The sequence below is a fragment of the Dasypus novemcinctus genome, chromosome 4 (assembly GCF_030445035.2).
Source record: "Dasypus novemcinctus isolate mDasNov1 chromosome 4, mDasNov1.1.hap2, whole genome shotgun sequence".
NCBI lineage: Eukaryota > Metazoa > Chordata > Mammalia > Cingulata > Dasypodidae > Dasypus > Dasypus novemcinctus.
In genome coordinates, this window is record NC_080676.1 from 88,734,187 (window position 1) to 88,753,466 (window position 19,280).

General features: G+C 37.1%; 1 protein-coding gene and 1 pseudogene across 1 annotated transcript in view; one reads left to right on the plus strand and one right to left on the minus strand.

Moving 5' to 3' along the window:
• LOC101435444 (cell surface glycoprotein CD200 receptor 2-like) overlaps positions 1 to 19,280 on the plus strand; it is a 47,515-nt gene that overhangs the window by 14,245 nt on the left and 13,990 nt on the right. The window contains exons 2-5 of the mRNA XM_012518426.3: positions 10,706 to 10,789; positions 16,212 to 16,280; positions 17,893 to 18,210; positions 18,322 to 18,570. Coding sequence (XP_012373880.2) covers positions 10,706 to 10,789; positions 16,212 to 16,280; positions 17,893 to 18,210; positions 18,322 to 18,570 — 720 coding nt within the window. The remainder of the gene's footprint in view (positions 1 to 10,705; positions 10,790 to 16,211; positions 16,281 to 17,892; positions 18,211 to 18,321; positions 18,571 to 19,280) is intronic.
• Positions 5,480 to 5,570, minus strand: LOC111759733 (U5 spliceosomal RNA; annotated as a pseudogene).

Here is a 19,280-nt window from a genome sequence, read left to right on the forward strand (position 1 = left end):
CACATGCTTGCCAATACTTGGTGTTGTTAGTCTGTAATTTTTGCCATTGTTAGGGGGTGTGTAACTATTATCTCCTGGGATTTTAACTTCTATTTCCTTGATAATTACAAATGTTGAACATCTTCTCATGTGCTTATTGTATATCATTTTTCATGTGCTTATTTATATATCTTTTTTTCCCCTCTGAATTCTTTGTTCAAATAATTTGCCCAATTTTTATTTCTTTAAAATGATCTAATCTTAATAGTCCTTTATGTATTCTGTGTAGTCTGGTACATATTTTGCAAATACTATCAATTCTATTCTGTGGTTTGCATTTTATTTTTCTAAACGACATCTTTTCTTAGTTCAGAAATGAGAATGTTTATTATTTTTTTCCCTAATAAAATGCTGATACTCTTTATTGGAAAGCCAATGACCATTACAGAAATACTAAGAAAAACAGGAATCCTGGGAATCAGTGTTTGCTCATAATTGAATTCTTGAGAACTTTACCAGATGGAAAAACCTCAGATACCAGACCATCAGCAAAGAGGGAGGGAAAGGAGCAGAGCCAGCATGGAGGCAGGAGGGAAAGCGGCCCCGCACTGACCCTTGCTGCTTCTCCTGCTTTTCCTCCAACTGAGTTTGTTTTTAGGATTAAATAAGATAAATGTGCCTGGATTTCTTAGAGTAATGCTTCCATAATTTGTTAAGGTGTCTTTTGTCTGCTATTTTATTTTTTTGGAATTGAAATAAAGTTAAAATAAATAAATAAATATATATATGCTTGACCAAAATAATTACATAGATCAAGCTTTGTGTGGAATAATTCAGTAGCCAGATTGGAAGAGGCCAGTATTTATGGCTGTGTTAATCAGAGACAACATGTAAATTTCTCCTATTATTACCCCTTTTCCTGTGATGTATAGACCATAATATTACAATTCCCCAAATGTCAACCTTACTGTGTCACACCCTGAAACCTCCAAAAGGAATTTTGGCCTGGCAGGAACTGCTTTGCTAGCAGGGCAATTGAGGTGGACTTCCTTTCAAATTATGCTTAAATCAAATTATGGTGAAGTTACCAGATTAAAAATGCTCTCTTTTAAAGAGGAAAAGTTTTAAATTCTGATGATGTCCAAGTCATCAAATTTTTCTTTCATTGTTTGTTGTTTATGTGTGTCCTAAGAAATCTTTGTATACATGAAGATTGCATATGCCAATGTCTTAGGCATTCTCTATGTTTTTCTCTAGGAATATTATATAATATTATTGTATATAGTATTGGCTTTTAAATTTAGGCCAATGATCCAATTTTTCAATATGGTGTGAGGTAAGGGTTGAGGTTCCTTTTTTATTTTTGCTGTGGATATCCAGTTGTTCCATTATCAGTTGTTGAAAAGATGTTCCTTTTCTTTCCCCATTAAATTGCTTTAGCACCTTTGTTGAAACTCAATTGACCACATGAGTGTGGATCTATTTTTGGCTTTATTCTATTCCATTGATTTGTATGTCTATTCTTTAGCCATATGAATACTGTAGCTCAGAGTAAAGCTTGAAATTACATAGTATAAATCCTCCAATTGTATTCCTTTTAAAACCTTGCTTTGGTTATTCTGGTGGTTTGTATTTCCATATCGATTTTGGAATCAACCTCTCAGTTTCCACAGAAAAGACTGCTGGATTTTGACTGAAATTATGTTGAAGCTATAGACCAATTATAGACCAATTTGACATCTTATCAGTATCAAATCTTTCCATCCAAGAACATGGCATTTCTCTCCATTTGTATAGGTTTTCTTTAATTTATCTCAGCAATGATTTGTATTTTTCAGTGAACAGGTCTTGCAGATCTTTTGTTAAATTTATTCATATTTTGTGAGGTTTTTGCACTATTATGAATGGGATTAATTTTCAAAATTTCATTTTCCTATAAAATATTTTTATTATTATTAACATTTTATCCTATGACCTTCTTAAATTCAATTAGTTCTAATACTTATTTTATAGATTCTTGATAATCATGTTGCCTGCAAATAGAGACAGTTTTAAGTCTTTGTTTCTGATCTTTATGCCTTCTTTCCCATTACCTTTATTTGCTAGGCCCTCTAGTACACTGTTGAATGGAAGTGCACAGAGCAGACATTCTTACTTTGTTCCTGATCTGATAAGGAAATATTTCATAATTATGATGTTAGATGTAGAATTTTTTTCAGCTTTTAATTTTTTAATTTTTATTTTTTATTGAAGTATATCATTCATACATGAACACACATAAACAATGAGTGTATAGTAAAGGTTGCAAACTTACAAAATAAATGTGTATAACATCACACAGGGGTCTCACACATCACCCCTCCACCAACCCTTTCCATTGATGTGAAACATTTCTTACAAACTATGCTAGAACATTGTCAAAATATTACTACCAGCTTTATTCCTTATCTTACATTTGGTGTATTCCCCTCCCAACCCATACTATTTTTTAAAATGTGTTTTAAACAGATATTGTGAACTTGCAAAGCAATCAGACAGATACGTAGATTTCCCATACAAGTCCACACCCTGGTGGAACATTTGTTACAGACTATGAGATAATATCATCAGACTATTACCACCAATCATGGTCCATAGCATACATTTGGCACAATTTTTCCATACACCTCCATTATCAACACAGTATAGCTTGATGTTAATGCAAGAATATTATAGTATTGCTGTTAACCACAGTCTATGGGTCACACCAATTTTAGTTTTCCCATATTTCTCCATATTCCCATCACCCTGCAATAGTGATATATATCTGCTCTAGCTAACAGAAGGACTCTCCTACATATGTACCCTTAACCACAATTCTCAAATGCCTCTGGGTTCACTGTGTTATTCAGTCCCTAGATTATTCTTTAGCTTTCTTTCTATTGACATTTACTTCCCCAGACTACCTTTTTCATTCACAATCCCATTTATAAACCAGTTGTTACTCACTATAATGTGTTACTATCAACTCTATCCATCTCCACACTTTTACAGTCAAGTTAATTAAAACTTGTATGTACATTAAGCTTCCATAGTTCTTCTCAACCCTCCTCTTATCTCCTTAAAACCTATACTCTAGTTTTTAATTCCATGTGTTTACTATTTGTATTTAGTTCATATTAATGAGACCATGCAATATTTGTCCTTTTGTATCTGGCTTACTTCACTTAGTATAATATCTTCAAGATTCATCCATGTTATCACATATGTCCCAATTTCATTTCTTCTTTTTGCAGCATAGTATTCCATCATACATATGTACCACATTTTGTTTATCCATTCATTGGTGGATGGACACCTGGGTTGTTTCCCTCTTTTAGCAATTGTGAACAACGCTGCTGTGAACATTGGTGTGCAGATGTCTGTTCATGTCATAGTTTTTAGATCTTCTGGATGTATTCCTAGTAGAGGAATTGATGGATCATATGGCAGTTCTATATTTAGCTTCCTGAGGAACCACCAACCTGTTTTCCACAGAGGCTGTACCATTTTACACTCCCATCAACAGTGAAGGAGTATTCCTATTTCTCCACATCCTCTCCAGCACTTATCGTTGTCTGTTTTTTTAAATAATGGCTGTTCTATGTGGTGTTAGATGATATTTCATTGTTGTTTTAATTTGCATTTCTCTAATAACTAGTGATATGGAACATTTTTTCATGTGCTTTTTGGCCATTTGTATTTCCTCTTTGGAGAAATGTCTATTTAAATCTTTTGCCCATTTTTTAATTGGATTGCTTGCTCTTTTATTGTTGAGTTGTATGATCTCTTTATATAGAATTGAAGTCAAACCTTTATCTGATAAGTGGTTTCCAAATATTTTCTCCCATTGACTGGGCTGCCTTTTCACTTTCTTGATGAATTCCTTTGAATCGCAGAAATGTTTCAGTTTGAGGAGGTCCCATTTATCCATATTTTCTTTTGTTGTTCATACTTTTGGTGTAAGGTTTAAGAATCCACCACCTACCACCAGGTCTTGAAGATGTTTCCCTACTTTTTCTTCTAGGTCTTTGATCCATTTTGAGTTAATTTTTGTATAAGATGTGAGGTAGGGGTCTTTTTTCTTTCTTTTGGCTATGGATATCCAGTTCTCCCAACGCCATTTATTGAATAAACTATTCTACCCCAACTGGGAGGGCTTGACAGGCTTGTCAAAAATCACTTGGCTATAGATGTGAGGGTCTGTTTCTGAACCATCAACTTGGTTCCATTAGTCTATGTGTCTATCTTTATGCCAATACCATGCTGTTTTTACCACTGTAGCTAGGTAATATGATTTAAAGTCTGGAAGTGAGAGTCTTCCAACTTCACATTTCCTTTTTAAGATGTGTCTGGCTATTCAGAGCCTCTTACCCTTCCAGATAAATTTAATAATTGTGTTTTCCATTTACTTAAAAAATGCTGGTGGAATTTTTATTGGGATTGCATTGAATCTGTATATCAATTTGGGTAGAACTGACATCGTAATGATATTTAGTCTTCCAATCCATAAGCATGGAATGTTCTTCCAATTATTAAGGTCTTTTTTTTATTTCTTTTAGCAATGCATTATAGTTTTCTGAATACAAGTGGTTTATATCCTTGGTTAAGTTTATTCCTAAATATTTGATTCTTTTAGTTGCTATTGTAAATGGAATTTTTTCCTTGACTTCCTCCTCAGATTGTGCATTATTGGTGTATAGAAACACCACTGATTTTTGTGTATTGATCTTGCATCCTGACACTCTATTGAAATCATTTATTAGCTCTAGTAGCTTTGTTGTAGATTTTTTGGGATTTTTTTAGATATACAATCATATCATCTGTGAATAGTGAAAGTTTTAATTCTTCCTTTCCAATTTGGATGCCTTTTATTTCTTTTTCTTGCCTGATTGTGCTAGCTAGAACCTCTAGCACTATATTGAACAATAGTGGTAACAGTGGGCTTCCTTGTCTTGTCCTTAATCTCTATGGGAAAGCTTTTAGTTTTTCACCATTGAGTACAATGTTAGCTGTAGGTTTTTCCTATATGGACTTTATCATTGAGAAAATTTCCTCAATTCCTATTTTTTGTAGTATTTTTATCAAGAAAGGATGCTGTATTTTGTCAAATGCCTTTTCTTCATCTATTGATAAGATCATATGGTTTTTCTTCTTTGATTTATTAATGTGGTGTATTATGATGATTGATTTTCTTGCATTGAACCAGCCTTGCATGCCTGATATAAAACCCACTTGATTGTGATGGATAATTCTTGTAATGTGTTGTTGGATTCAATTAGCAAGTATTTATTGAGGATTTTTGCATCTGTATTCATTAGAGAAGTGTTAGGGTGATATTGGCTTCACAGATTGTGTTTGGTAGTGTTCCTTCTTGTTGAATTTTTTGGAAGAGCTTAAGTAAGATCAGTATTAAATCTCTGAATGCTTGGTAGAACTCACCTGTCAAACCATCTGGTCCTGGGCTTTTCATTTTGGGGAGCTGTTTGATGACTGTTTAGAATTGTTTCTCTCCATGGAAATCTTTAATAAAAGGTGAAAGATTTATGCAGTCTGAAGAGAAACCAGAGTATAGATGTAGAATTTTTATAGTTGTTATGTAACAGTCTGAGGAAGTTTCCTCTATTCCTAGAGACTTTTGAAAAAATAATGAACTGATGTTGAATTTTATCAAATGCTTTTTCTCCATCTACTGAAATGATATGTTTTTCTCTTTTATTATGTTAATTTGGTGAATTTTGCTGCATGATCTTTGAATGTTAAACTGACCTGCATTACTGGCTTAAAACCTACATGATAATGTTGTGTTATCTTTTTTAATATATTGCTAGATTTGATTTGCTCATTTAAAAAAAAACTTTTGTGTCTTCTGTTCATGAAGACTGTTGTTGTTCTGGCATTTATCTTATTGGCAATGTTTTGTCTGGTTTTGGTGTCATGTTAATTCTGTGCTCATAAAATGAGTTGGGAAGTGTTTTCTCCTTGTCTTTTCTCTGAAAGAGTTTGTGTGTGGAAATGGTATTACTTCTTCCTTAAATGTTTGGGTAAATTAGGTGGTACAATAAATTTCGTGGAAAAGCTTTTTATCAACATTCAGTTTATTTAATAGATACTAGGCTTTCCAGGTTTTTTAAAATCTATTTTCAAATGAGCACTGAAAAAATGAGCTTTCAAAGATGTGTCCATTTCATTTAAGTAACTGAATTTTATTAGCATAAACTTGTTATTATATTCTCTTATTATTCCTTTCATGAGCATAGGAACTATATTAATGTGTCCACTTTCATTCCTGATATTAGAGATTTGTTGTCTTTTTCCCTTGTTCAATATAGCTATGAATTTATAAATTTTGATTAACTTTTCAAAGAACCAGGTTTTTTTTTTTGTTTTTTAAAAGATTCATTTTTATTTATTTCTCTCCCCTTCCCCCTTCCCATTGTCTGCTCTCTGCGTCCATTCACTGCATGTTCTTCTGTGTCTGCTTGCATTCCTGACAGTGGCACTGAGAATCTGTGCCTCTTTTCATTGCATCATCTTGCTGCATCAGCTCTCTGTGGCACCACTCCTGGGCAGGTTATGCTTTTTCATGCAGGGCAGCTCTCCTTATGAGGAGCATTCCTTGCATGTGGGGCTCCCCTATGCAGGGACAACCCTGCATGGCACAGCAGTTCTTGAGCACATCAGCACTGTGCTCAAGTCAGCTCACCACACAGAGCACCAGCTTTTGATTTTTTAGTTTTTTGTGTTGTTTGATTTCTACTTTAATTACTCCTTTATCTTTATTACTTTCTTCCTTCTCTTTAGTGTTTAGCTATGTTAAGTAGATTTTGGACATTTCTTCTTTGTACATTTAAAGCTATTAATTTCCCTCTAAAGAACTGATTTAGCTGCATATCACAAATTTTTATATATTTATTATCATTATCATCCAGTTCAAGATATTTTCTAATTTCATTATGGATATTTTCTTTCTCCAAAAGGTTACTTAGAAATGAGTTTAATTTCCAAATACTTGGAGTTTTCCTAGGTATCTTATTGATTTGATTTCCAATTTAGTTTTTTTTAAATATACTTTTTAATTTTTAAGAAAAGATAATTTGATTACATAAATGTTACATGAAATAAATAGGGGATTCCCATCTGCCCTCCACCCTATCCCTCCCACACTTTCCCACATCAACAATGTCCTTCATTAGTGTGGTACATTTGTTACAGTTAATGAACACATCTTGGAGCATTGCCACTAAGCGTGGATTACAGTTTACATTGTAATTTACACTCCTGCACCATTTTGTGAGTTATGGGAAGATATATAATGGCCTGTATCTGTTATTACAATGCCATTCAGAACAACTCCCAAGTCCTGAAAATGTCCCTGTATTACATCTGTTTTTCCCTCTCCTTGCCCTCAGAACCTCCAGTGGCCACTGACTCCACATAAACAATATAAGTTCTTCCATTGCTAGAATCACAATAAGTCTATAGTAGAATAACAGAAAGTCTATTCTAGTCCCTCATTCATTCCCCAATCCTGAGGATTCTGGGATGGTAATGCCCACTCTACCTCTAATTAAGAGGGGGCTTAGATCCTATGGGGGCAGATGAATGGCACTACCTTGCTTGCAGTTGCAGACTCTCTCTGTTCCTTGGGATTGTTGTCCACCATCATCTCCTTGTTAGTTGTCCTGGATGAGTCTAATGAATTGGAGAGTAGGTGTTTCAACTCTGTTGAGATTCAGGGCCCAGCAGGCACATGGAAAGTCCAAAGATTTAAGTCTCTTGAACATATACCTATCAACTCTAGTACTGATTTTAGTTTCAAATAGAAGGAGCAGAAGAGCCATGTGTAGGGAATGCACAACTGAGTCCAACTCTGTCACACTGGGGAGCATAAATTCCAAAGTAGAGCTCACTGTCGGGTCATCACCCTCCTGAGCTGTCTCCACTAACTGTAGTGTTTAGAAGTCTCCAGAGCCCTCAGGAGCCCTGCTATTTGAGGTAGTATTTACTTTGGCAGCCAATGATTTCCTGCTGAAACATGCAGAAGTGTAACCTCTGGAATGACCTTCCAACTCACTTTGAAGTCTCTTATTCATATAAACTCATTTGTCTTTACCTTTTCCCCCTTTTGATCAAGATCTTTTTCCGGCTGCAGACTTGTCCCAGTCGTTAGGGCATCCGTCTACCACACGGGAGGTCCGCGGTTCAAACCCTGGGCCTCCTTGACCCATGTGGAGCTGGTCCATGCGCAGTGCTGATGTGTGCAAGGAATGCCCTGCCACGCAGGGGTGTCCCCCATGTAGGGGAGCCCCACGTGCAAGGAATGCGCCCTGTAAGGAGAGCCACCCAGTGAGAAACAAAGTGCAACCTACCCAGGAATGGTGCCGCACACACACAGAGCTGACACAACAAGATGACGCAACAAAAAGAGACACAGATTCCCATGCCACTGACAACAACAGAAGCAGGCAAAGAAGACACAGCAAATAGACTCAGAGAACAGACAACTGGGGTGAGGGGGAAGGGGAGAGAAATAAATAAATCTTAAAAAAAAAAAAGATCTTTTTCCAGTTGCATTGCTAGTTGGTGCTTGGTAGTAATCCCTTAATGCCTGGGAGGCTCAACCATGGGAGCCATGTCCCACATGGGGGGTGGAAGTGGGGGAAGGAAATGCACTTACATGCATTTTTTTTAAAAGATTTATTTTTTTATGCCCCACCCCCATGGTTCTCTTATCTCTCTGCTCACTGTTTGCTCACCTTATCCAGGAGGCACTGGAAACTGTAGTCAGGGTCTCCCACTTGGCTCCCCACTTGCATGTGGGGCTCCCCTATGCAGGGGACAACCCTGCATGGCACAGCAGTCCTTGTGCACATCAGCACTGCACATGGGTCAGTTCCCTGCAGGCTGTGGTGTCTGCTGGCTTATGGCATCTGCTCATTTAGGTGTCTCCTTGTTGTGGTGGGTGCAGCATCTGCTCATCTTCTTTAGGAGGCACCAGGACCTGAATACAGGACCCAGTGGTGCTGCAGAGATGGATACTGGATGTTATATGTCCTGTTGTGGCCCACTGGGTGGACTGCAGGAGAGTGTGAACTACAATGTGGACGGCTGTCCATGTGGTGCAGCAGTGCTCCAGAATGTATTTGCCAGGTGTGGTGGATGTGCCGCGGTGATGGAAGAGGTTGTTGGTATGGGAGGGGTGTGATGGGTGGGGTGGGTGGTATATGGGGACTTCATGGTTTTTGAATGTAACATTTAAAAGAAAATAAAGAATAATAATAAAAAAATACAGGACCCGAACTTAGGGCTTCCCATGTAGTATGCAGGCATCCAACTGGTTGAGCCACATCTGTTTTCTTCAGGGTTTTTGCTTAAACATATCTGTTTACATCTGAGCCTCCTTTCTCCTACACTGAAAAGTTGACTAATACTTACAGAATAACTCACTTAATTTTATTCCATATCATATACAACATTTAGAGAATAACAGTACCAAACACTACTACCAATAATATGACTATTATAGACGGTTTAAAATTTTTTGCAATTTTTTTTTAGGTGGTCCTGGGGATTGAACCTGGAACCTTGTATGTGGGAAGCAGGCCCTCAACCACTGAACTACACCCACTCCCCTACAATGGTTTTTGTCATTAAATTATATTTCTCTACAGAAACATCATTAAATTGATATGTTATTTTGAAATAATAAACTTTATTTTTAGAGAAGTTTTAGATTACAGAAAAGTTACATAAAAAATATAAGGGATTCCCATACAATCCCCTTCCCCACTCACATTTTTCCCTATTAATAACATCTTACATTAGTGTGATACATTTTTTACAATTGATGAAAATATTGAGGCATTGCTACTAAGCAAGGTTTATAATTTACATTTTGGTTTACACTTTGCACTGGCTTTCCAAACGGCATTCTTTCTTAAGCAATCCTGTTTTTCCTTCTATCCACCTGGAAAAGTCTTCATCTTTTAAGATCCAGCTCAAATATCATCTATTCTGAAAATTCTGGGCATTGTGCATACTTCCAACATTGCACTGAAAAATTTAAGTTATAAATGGTTACATAGATGCTTCATCTGGACTTTAAGCTCCATAGGAGAAGAGGGTCTTGTTTATGATGATGTATCTGTGCCTGTCAGAGTACTATGGCAATAAGTGGTGCTCCAAAAATGATTGTTAGCAATTCTCACTTAGAGCGTGCCTTACAAAATGTGAACTTAATAGGCAGTTATTTTTATGATGTGATTTCAGTAATGCTTAGTAAAATCCTTTTTTGTTCCGTAAAAGCATTAAATCAGCTCATCACTACTAAACTTCTACCTACTCACTTGTGCCTGAAAAGTCTGTAAAAGATAGTAAAACTCTTTCTTCCATAATTAGAGATAGGTTAAATGCATATAAGCCTGGGAGAAGAAATATTTAGACTTGAATATAAATACAGGAGGGTGGTAGGGGGCCCTCGAGATCTAAAGTAGAATATACCAAAACAGGTTGGAAGATCAGGTCAGGTTAAAAGTTTATTTTGGGACAAAATTTTGCTGAGATTTTTTCTCAACTGTTGTAATTTGTGTTTTCATTGGCCACTGTAATTCAAAATTGGTCTGAGGAATGTGAAAGAAAGATGGTTTTTACTAGAAGTCATATCTACTAATGCATGTTCTGCTCTCTGCCCCACACCTCTTCTCAGAATGCCTAAGTTCAAGAATGGAAGATCCTGTTTCACCAAGTCACAGATTAATGCAAGAAAAAATCAAAGATAACTACACTTCTGGTAATGCTTCTCTTTTAACATAATTCAAATGGGAGAGTGCTTTATGCTCATGTAGTTTCTAGATTTTAGGAACTTGATTGTTTTATATGTATTGTAGACTGTATTGTCTAACTAATATTGCTTATGATTAAGAATCTTGGTAAAAATTTCATTCTGAAATTATTTGTTTACTTAATAAATGTTTAAAGAATTTGATTCCTAAACAAACTGATGGCATATCCTAAAGAAAATTTTTCATTCACATTTTGAAACAAAGGTTATTTCAGATAATTTTTTTAAAACGCTAGTCTTGGCATGTATAAGTAATTTATTTTCTGTAGCCCCACCCAACTCTATTGTCACCCCAATTTTATTACAGTTAATTTTTTTCTTTAATTTTTAAAATGTTATTTTTGTTGTATACTTTGTACTAAGCACTTCAAGGAAAAGTGATTACAATAAATTAAAAAAATGTGTACTTGAACTCAATAAATATCCTTTCCCATTTCACTCAATTATTTAAAATCTGGGTATATAATTTGATGCCAGGTCAAATACAGAATAAATATGTAAAATAAGTATGTAAGCAGTAAGTAGGGGCAAACATGAGTGTAGTAAAGTGAGTAGTGGTCAACCCCCCCAAATATATATCTACTTAGAATCTGTGCATACAACCTTATTTGGAAAAAGAGTCCTTACAGATATAATAAAGTTAAAGATCTCAAATGAATTCATTATGGATTAACATTGGCCCGAAATCCAATGACAAGTGTTCTTTTAAGGGAATAGAGGAGGAGAACACCCTGGGAAGAAGGCAATGTGAAGATGGAGGCAGATGGTGGAGTCGTGCGTCTACAAGTCAAGGAATACAAAGGGTTGCCAGCAAACACCAGAAGCTAGAATAAGTAAGGAAGGAGTCTCCCCTGTAGGTTTTAGAAGGAGCATGACCCTACTACACCTTGATTTCAGACTTCTAGCCTCCAGAACCATGAGACAATACATTTCTCTTATTTTAAGCTACCCAGTTTGTGGCACTTTGTTATGGTAGCCATAGCAAACTAGTACAATGAGTAAATAAGTTAGTGTGTTACTGTAAGTATAGATTAAAAACACAATTCACATTTTTTATAGTCATATATGTACATTGTATGAAAGTTAAATTAGACCGCTAATGCTAACAACGTAAAACTATAATCTCTCTAAATGTAAAAGAAAATTCAGTTTCATACAAAAAAACTAAAGAAAGAAATCATAGAACCTGGCTCAGATGCTTTAAATCAGGGATTGTTAACAAGGGGTCCATGAGCTAGAATTGAAATTTAAAAAAACATTATACTTGTGAGCATGTGTTGGCATGGGTATGATATATTTGTTAAATAATACATAGTATTGTGTGGGCTTAGTAAGAGGTATGTGGTTTTCACCTGCCTTGCAAAGGGGTCCGTGAAACAGGAAAAGTTAAGAATCCTTGTGTGCCTGTTGAACACTTTGGTGTAAAGCTTCAAGCAAGACTGAGCAAGAAGGGCATTATTATTTTCATTGACAACATGATACATGTGGTGAAATAGGCATTCCAGTGCAATTAGCTGTCAATAAAGATAATAAAACTAAAATACACATATATTACAGTTAAAATGAGTTCAAAAAGACTTAGTCAATATTTTAAAATATCCACAGTAATATTTGTGAGAACAAGCATTTTTTTTTTTTTGCAGTTTTATAAACAATAATTTCTGAACATTTAAAAATATATTCCAACTGGTGAGTTTTCTCTTTGGTATGAGATATTGCAGGGATGATTTGCTGTTTTACCCTCTTAGAGTATTCTTTGGAAGCAGGTTGATTTGGATGGATTGTAGGAGAGTTTGAGGGGTATATTTCTCTAAGGGTACCCACTCACTGGAAAGCCTCCATTAAGCAGAAAGCCTCTTCCATACGTCTGCCCACTGGGAAATCAGACACCAAATATTCTTGATGACTTTATTAAAATCAATATTGAAGAGATGACTTAATGCAAGACGAGTTTCTTCTAATAGAATCCTACAGTATTGGGAAATTGACTTAATATATGATAACAATTAATGTAGCCTGAATCACCAATCTTCCCTGATATATTTATTTAGGCCAGGAGTTCTTAACCTTTTTTTTGTTCCATGAACTCCTTTGCTAGTCAGGTGAAAACCATGGACCCCTTACTAAGTCCACACTATACCGTGTCTTATTTAATAAATATAATATATCACACCTGCACCAACACTTTCCCACAAGAACGTTTTTTTTTAAATTTCAGTTCAAGCTCATGGACTGCTTGTTAACAACCCCTGATCTGGGCAATAACGTAACAATTCAGAGCATGAAACTTGTTTTTTTTGTCACTAAAAGTAACAAATGTATAGAACATATGAAATAAAATCCAAAGGTTAAAACAAAAGTCTTTAAGTATCCCGTTAAAGTTATCAAGGCTGAAGTCTTTGACTGTTCCATTGACACCACTATACCTTTGAGGGGGGAGCACTACATGTGACAGGTGGAACATGCTGTGAGGAATGAGAGGAGGGTTTTGTCTACCTGGAGTCAGAGAATATTATTTTCGTGAGCACTTTCTTCCAGAAGCAGCAGGATTCAGGACTGCACAGGCAGAAATGACCTTAAATGAAAGTACTCATGTGCTGGAGTAACCTTTGTCCATCAAGGCTGCCATCTTCTCAGCACCCTCCCCTGGCTGGGAGCAGGGCAGGGCTCACTGCAGTTTTCTTATTCATCAGAATCCCACTGGTGCCTTCACTACTTGCCACACTTAACTAAAAGTGGGGAAAGGAAGAAGGAAGGAAGCAGGGAAGGAGGTAAGGAAGGGAAGGAAGGAGAGAGGGAAGGAAGAGCTACCATTTAAACAGGAAATTTAGAGAAGTGGCTGTGTCTCAACTGATAGAGCATCCACCTACCATATGGGAGGGTCCAGGGTTCGATACCCAGGACCTCCTGACCTGTGTCGTGAGCTGGCCCATGCGCAGTGCTGCCAAGTGCAAGGAGTGCCGTGCTACATAGGGGTGCCCCTGCATGGGGATGCCCCATGCACAAGGAGTGTGCCCTGCAAGGAGAGCTGCCCCACGTGAAAAAAGCACAGCCCACCCAGGAGTGGTGCTGCACACATGTAGAGCTGATGCAGCAAGATGAAGCCATAACAAAAAAAATGAGACGCAGTTTTCCACAGTTGTAACCAAGGGTGCAAGTAGACACAGAAGAACACACAACACAGCGAGTTGACACAGAGAGCAGACAATGGATCCGGGGGGGCAGGCAGTGGAGGGGGAAGGTGGGAAGGGGAGAGAAATAAATAAAGTAAATTGTTAAAAATAAAAATAAATAAATAAATAGGAAATTTATTTCATTTGAGGGACAAATTGGAGTTGCTAGTGAAGTTTTTTTTTTCAAAGAAGGGTGAGTAAAAGAAAACAGAATACCCAAATGGAAGTATGTATTTTTTAAATTGGGATAAATGAAAGGAATTATACTTTAAATCAAAAGTTGGCAAACTATGGCTCAGGGCACACTTGACCAGGTGCAAATTTTTTTAAAAAATGTTTTATTCAGAGTTATGCTCATTTGTTTACATATCTTCTGTGACTATATTCCTGCTTCAGCAACCATGTTGGGTAGAGCCACAGAATCTTACATGTTTACTCTCTGACCTTTTATGCAAAACATTTGCTGCCCCCTACTCTATCTGTTCCAGTGCTCCTACCCCACTTTACTTACACCTGTAGTTCACAGTGAAACTTTCAGTTTTCCCTCTGATGCTCCCAAACTGAACCAACAACATCTTTTAAAACAATATCACATATCCTAATTGTTTTTTTCCATTATAAACACTCAAGTCTTGGTTTGTGGTGAAATCAGCAATGAAAGAATCTGCCGACTTTTGGACCCTTGGGATGCTGGGTATGGCTGGATGGGAGAGGTCTGGAAGGGCTAAAGAATATTTTGTACTGTGATAGAGCTTTAGATGTCTAAGACATAGCTTGATTTCAGTAAGGCCCCTTAGGTCAGCTCTTACTTCTTGTTTGTCTTTGGAATGATTCTTAAACCCAGTCTTCAGTAAAGGCAATGTTTAAAATTCATTCTTTGTCTTCCATCCAGCCTGAGCCCATAAAATCTAGCTGCCTAGAAAAGTCAAATTATTTCAGAGGCTTTGTTTGGTATTAATTTCCAAGGTCTTCATTGAATTTCCTTATTTATTTTTAATGTAGTAGAACTGGGTACAAAATTAGAATCAGGACCAAGAATTATATTTTTATAAGCAAAAGTCTTATAAAATATTATTATGAATAAATTATAATAGAATACTTATCTTTGGGAGTATCAAAGAATGAACTTGTTAGGCCCTTAAATCATAAGAAGTAGTTCTTTTTTTAAAAAATTTTGATTGAGGGAGGCGGACTTGCCCCAGTGGTTGGGGCGTCCGTCTACCACATGGGAGGTCCGAGGTTCAAACCCCGGGCCTCCTTGACCCCTGTGGAGCTGGCCCATGCGCGGTGCTGATGCGCGCAGGGAGTGCCCTGCCACGCAGGGGTGTCCCCCGCCACGCAGGGAGGGGAGCCCCATGCACAAGGAGTGCACCTGTGGGGAGAGCCACCCAGCCCGAAGGAAAGTGCAGCCTGCCCAGGAATGGCGCCGCCCACACTTCCCCGTGCCGCTGATGACAACAGAAGCGGACAAAGAAACAAGACGCAGCAAATAGACACAGAGAACAGACAACCAGGGGAGGGGAGGGGACTAAATAAATAAATAAATCTTAAAAAAAATTTTTTTTTGATTGAAAGAAACATTATAGAACTCAAGGGAAGGAATGCAGGTGGCTCTTAGGAACTCTAGAATTGGAAATTTGCACTAGGTAATGACTCTCACATCTGCCCCTCTCTCTACTTCTGCTACATTCTGCCTTTATCTCTCATGATATAGGACAAATGGGGGAGAAAGAGGTATAGATGGAATCTTTTTCTCAGTTCCAGTTCCAAAATTCTTGAGAAAGGACTCTAGTTCCAGCTGGGTGAGGTACCCATCACCGGACCAAATTATTTTTGTCAGTGTCATTTGGAGAGAGGACTGTAACTGGCCCACTCATGTGAGGTGCCCACCCTGGACCAAAAGGGAACAGGTGGAGTTAGGGTTACCTTGTATAAAGTAGTTGCCAAAACAAGGGGTCTCACCACTAGGAAATCTTGATGAATTGCTTACAAATGTCATTTTCAAAGTGTCAACACATTTTTGCCCTAATGATGGAATAATCTTTAATTTCTGTATTGTAAACATTTTTATTTAACTGTGGTTATAGTTATCTGGCTTTCTATCATTTTAAATATATTTTTATGGAGAAACCATGGTTTCTGCTCCATTTGAGTATGTAAAATTTGGTTTCATTTAATCTTCTCTGAATATTTTCTAGATTCAGCAGTTAGTTCATTAGAGGCTGGAAAGCAGATGATGCAGAGCAGTTCAAGACTTCCCACAGAAGGTAATCTAGTGTCCATCACTGAGGGGGTGGAGTTTTGAAATTAGCTGGTGGCCATGTCTTAGCCAGCCATGTGGCCAGTTGAAGAATATGGTCACCCGAGTGCTGTGGTATAAGGGGCCCTGAATCTCCCAACCCCGATCTGCTCCTCACACAAGCCATGTTCTTACTTGTTTCCAAGCCTTTGCCAAGTTGCAGTTCCCTCTGCAAGGAGATGTCACTTGGAGGTGGGAAGAGCATGGGTGTGACTGCCTCTCAGATGGGCCTTGAAATCCTACCCCTTCCTTTATCTAGTTATGTGATCTTTATCCAGCTGTGAAATGTGCGATCTTGAGTATCACAAAAGAAGGCGATGGACACTGAAAGAGGAGAGAAAAGATATGAAATGCTAAGTTGAGCAAATCCAAGTTTAGTCTGCATAAAATTTGCCCCCCTCTCCAGATTTGCTTTTGCTCCTGTTAAAGTGAGGTAATCACTGACCCTCTCCTCTGTTACAGATGAGCTATAACAGAGACTGAGTTGAACTAATCAGTTCACAGTAAACCCTTATCAGTCATAGACCATGTGGGTTTATGGGAAAGTGTGCCCTGTGTTGGAAGTTGCTTGTAGGTTGTAGGGCTTAATTTTTACTTTAAAATTGGACAAAATAGGTCAACTTTTATATTTAATCCTGGCAATTAAGTTGAATTTATGGAAAAAAATCTGTGAGCAAAGTTCATAACTCCACTGTCTGGAAATTTGCCTGTGACCAAGGAGAAGAGAAGGGGAACTCATCCAAAGGCATATTTGATATTACACATATGCAATAAAATTCTTTTTACAGAAAGCTTCCAAAGGAAAACAATTTTTGTTTTTCAGTGTTTTGAGTTTACTATATACTATACTATTTTTTAACTAGTAGTAGTTCTAATCATCTCTTACCACTAGGCATCATCATTTTTATGGGATAATGCCACTGATGAAATTAGAGAATACTTTAAGATCAGTTCATTTCACTGATTATGATTCTCCAAGTAAATAAAAAACTTAAGAAAATTTCCAAAGTGCACAACTTCAATGCTATCTTAATTATTTGTATTGAAAACGCCACCTTTTTTTTGCACATTTATATTTGTCTGAAGTACCACACTTAGGAATAGGTATGTAGTTTTAACGTTATATTCTTTTGTGGTGTTTTCTGTCTCATCAAACTTAGAAGGAGACAAGCACATCATTACTTATTCCATTTCATTCCTGGACAGCATGAGTTTTATAAACCTAATAGTCTCTATGACCAGAAAATTTAAGTTAGAATTTTGTTTTCTCACTTTGTTTTATAGAACCAAAACTCCTGAATTAATTTCAAAAGACTTTTTCTCTAAATTGTCATGCATATAATATTGTTATGCTATTAATATATAATACAGAAGAAATTTGGTTAATCTCTTGAATGGGCTTAATACAGTATATACATTTTGTGAATGTTTAATTTTTCCTCCTAAGTCTAATATTTCAGGAATAAGGCCACCAGAGAAGCCATGTTCTAGTGTAAAGTCTTGCAGTGTGCTGTGGATGATTTTAGCATATGGAGTCTTTTCTGAATCCTTTTTCCTCTTTTCTTTTTCTATGTGTCTAGATAACACTTCACTGCCTATACTGGTGAATACAAAGGTTGTACTCTCTTGTCCTCCTGTTGCATATACAGACCTGATAATAATAACGTGGAAAATAATGCCCAGAGACAAGCCTCCCTGCTCTATAGCTTACAGGAAAGATAGAAATGAGACCACGGGAAACAACTGCAATAGTGAGAGAAGAAGTTGGGCCTCCAGACCTGACCAGAAGCCTGAACTTCAGATTGACCCAGTGGCCATCACTGATGATGGATATTACCTGTGTGAGTTGGTAACACCTGATGCAAATTTCCATCGTGGCTCTCACCTCTACATGTTGGGTAAGGAGCACATATATTGAGTCATTTCCAATAACCAGATTTGGGACTGAAACAAATGTCTCCATTCTTTCTTGTGCTAAGATTGCGGTATTTTCCCCTTACATCCTGCAGTGCCCCCAGAGGTGACCCTGTTTCGAAGGGAGAATAGAACTGCAGTGTGCAAGGCAGATGCAGGGAAGCCGGCTGCACAGATCTCCTGGACCCCAGAGGGGGTCTGTGTCCCTGAGGAAGAATCTTGGGAAAATGGCACAGTGACTGTCCTGAGCACATGCCACTGGGAGGGCAGCAATGTGTCTCCCGTGACCTGCTCTGTCTCCCATGTGACGGGCAACAAGACTCTGACCTTAGAACTGCATCCAAGTAAGTGTCTGTTTCTTTTAGATTAGTGAACCAAACATTCATTGAATGTCCTCTACATGCTTGAATTTGGGGATACAAGGATAAAAGATGAGGAACATGTCTTCAGATAACTATCAGCAGAATTGTTTGTGATTAGGAGCAAAGTCTTTGGCATAATACAGCTTCTTTTTCACCCACTGTATGACCGTGATCAGTATTTAATTTCTTTGTCCCATGGCTTCTTCATCTGTTAAATGGGGATTAATGGAATCTACTTCTTAGGGCGATTGTGTTAATTAAATAAAATAAGTAAAGCACTTAAAGTGCCTAACACATGGTTGGTGCAGAATAAATATTAGCTCTATTTTATTTATAATAAATAGTAACAATTTTATTTATGTCTATATGTATTATCTATTATGATTATTATAATTATTAAAAATAATATTTTTGTTAATTACTCCTCTTAAAGACCCTCACATCTGTTCTTTACTTTCTATTATCCATTTCAGGTAAACTTTAGGCTCATATCATTTCTTATTTCTTATCTCTAACTCTGCTTTTATCTCCAGTCCCATCCAGCTTTCCTGACTTTCTCTTCTGTGGATCAAGATGAAACACCCTATCTATACTCTAATTCTTCTCCCCTTCTGTATCACCAGAGGATTTGCTCCTCAATTATACTCTGTCACTTTTGTTCAATCTTTCCTGCTCTACAAATCCTTTTCTAA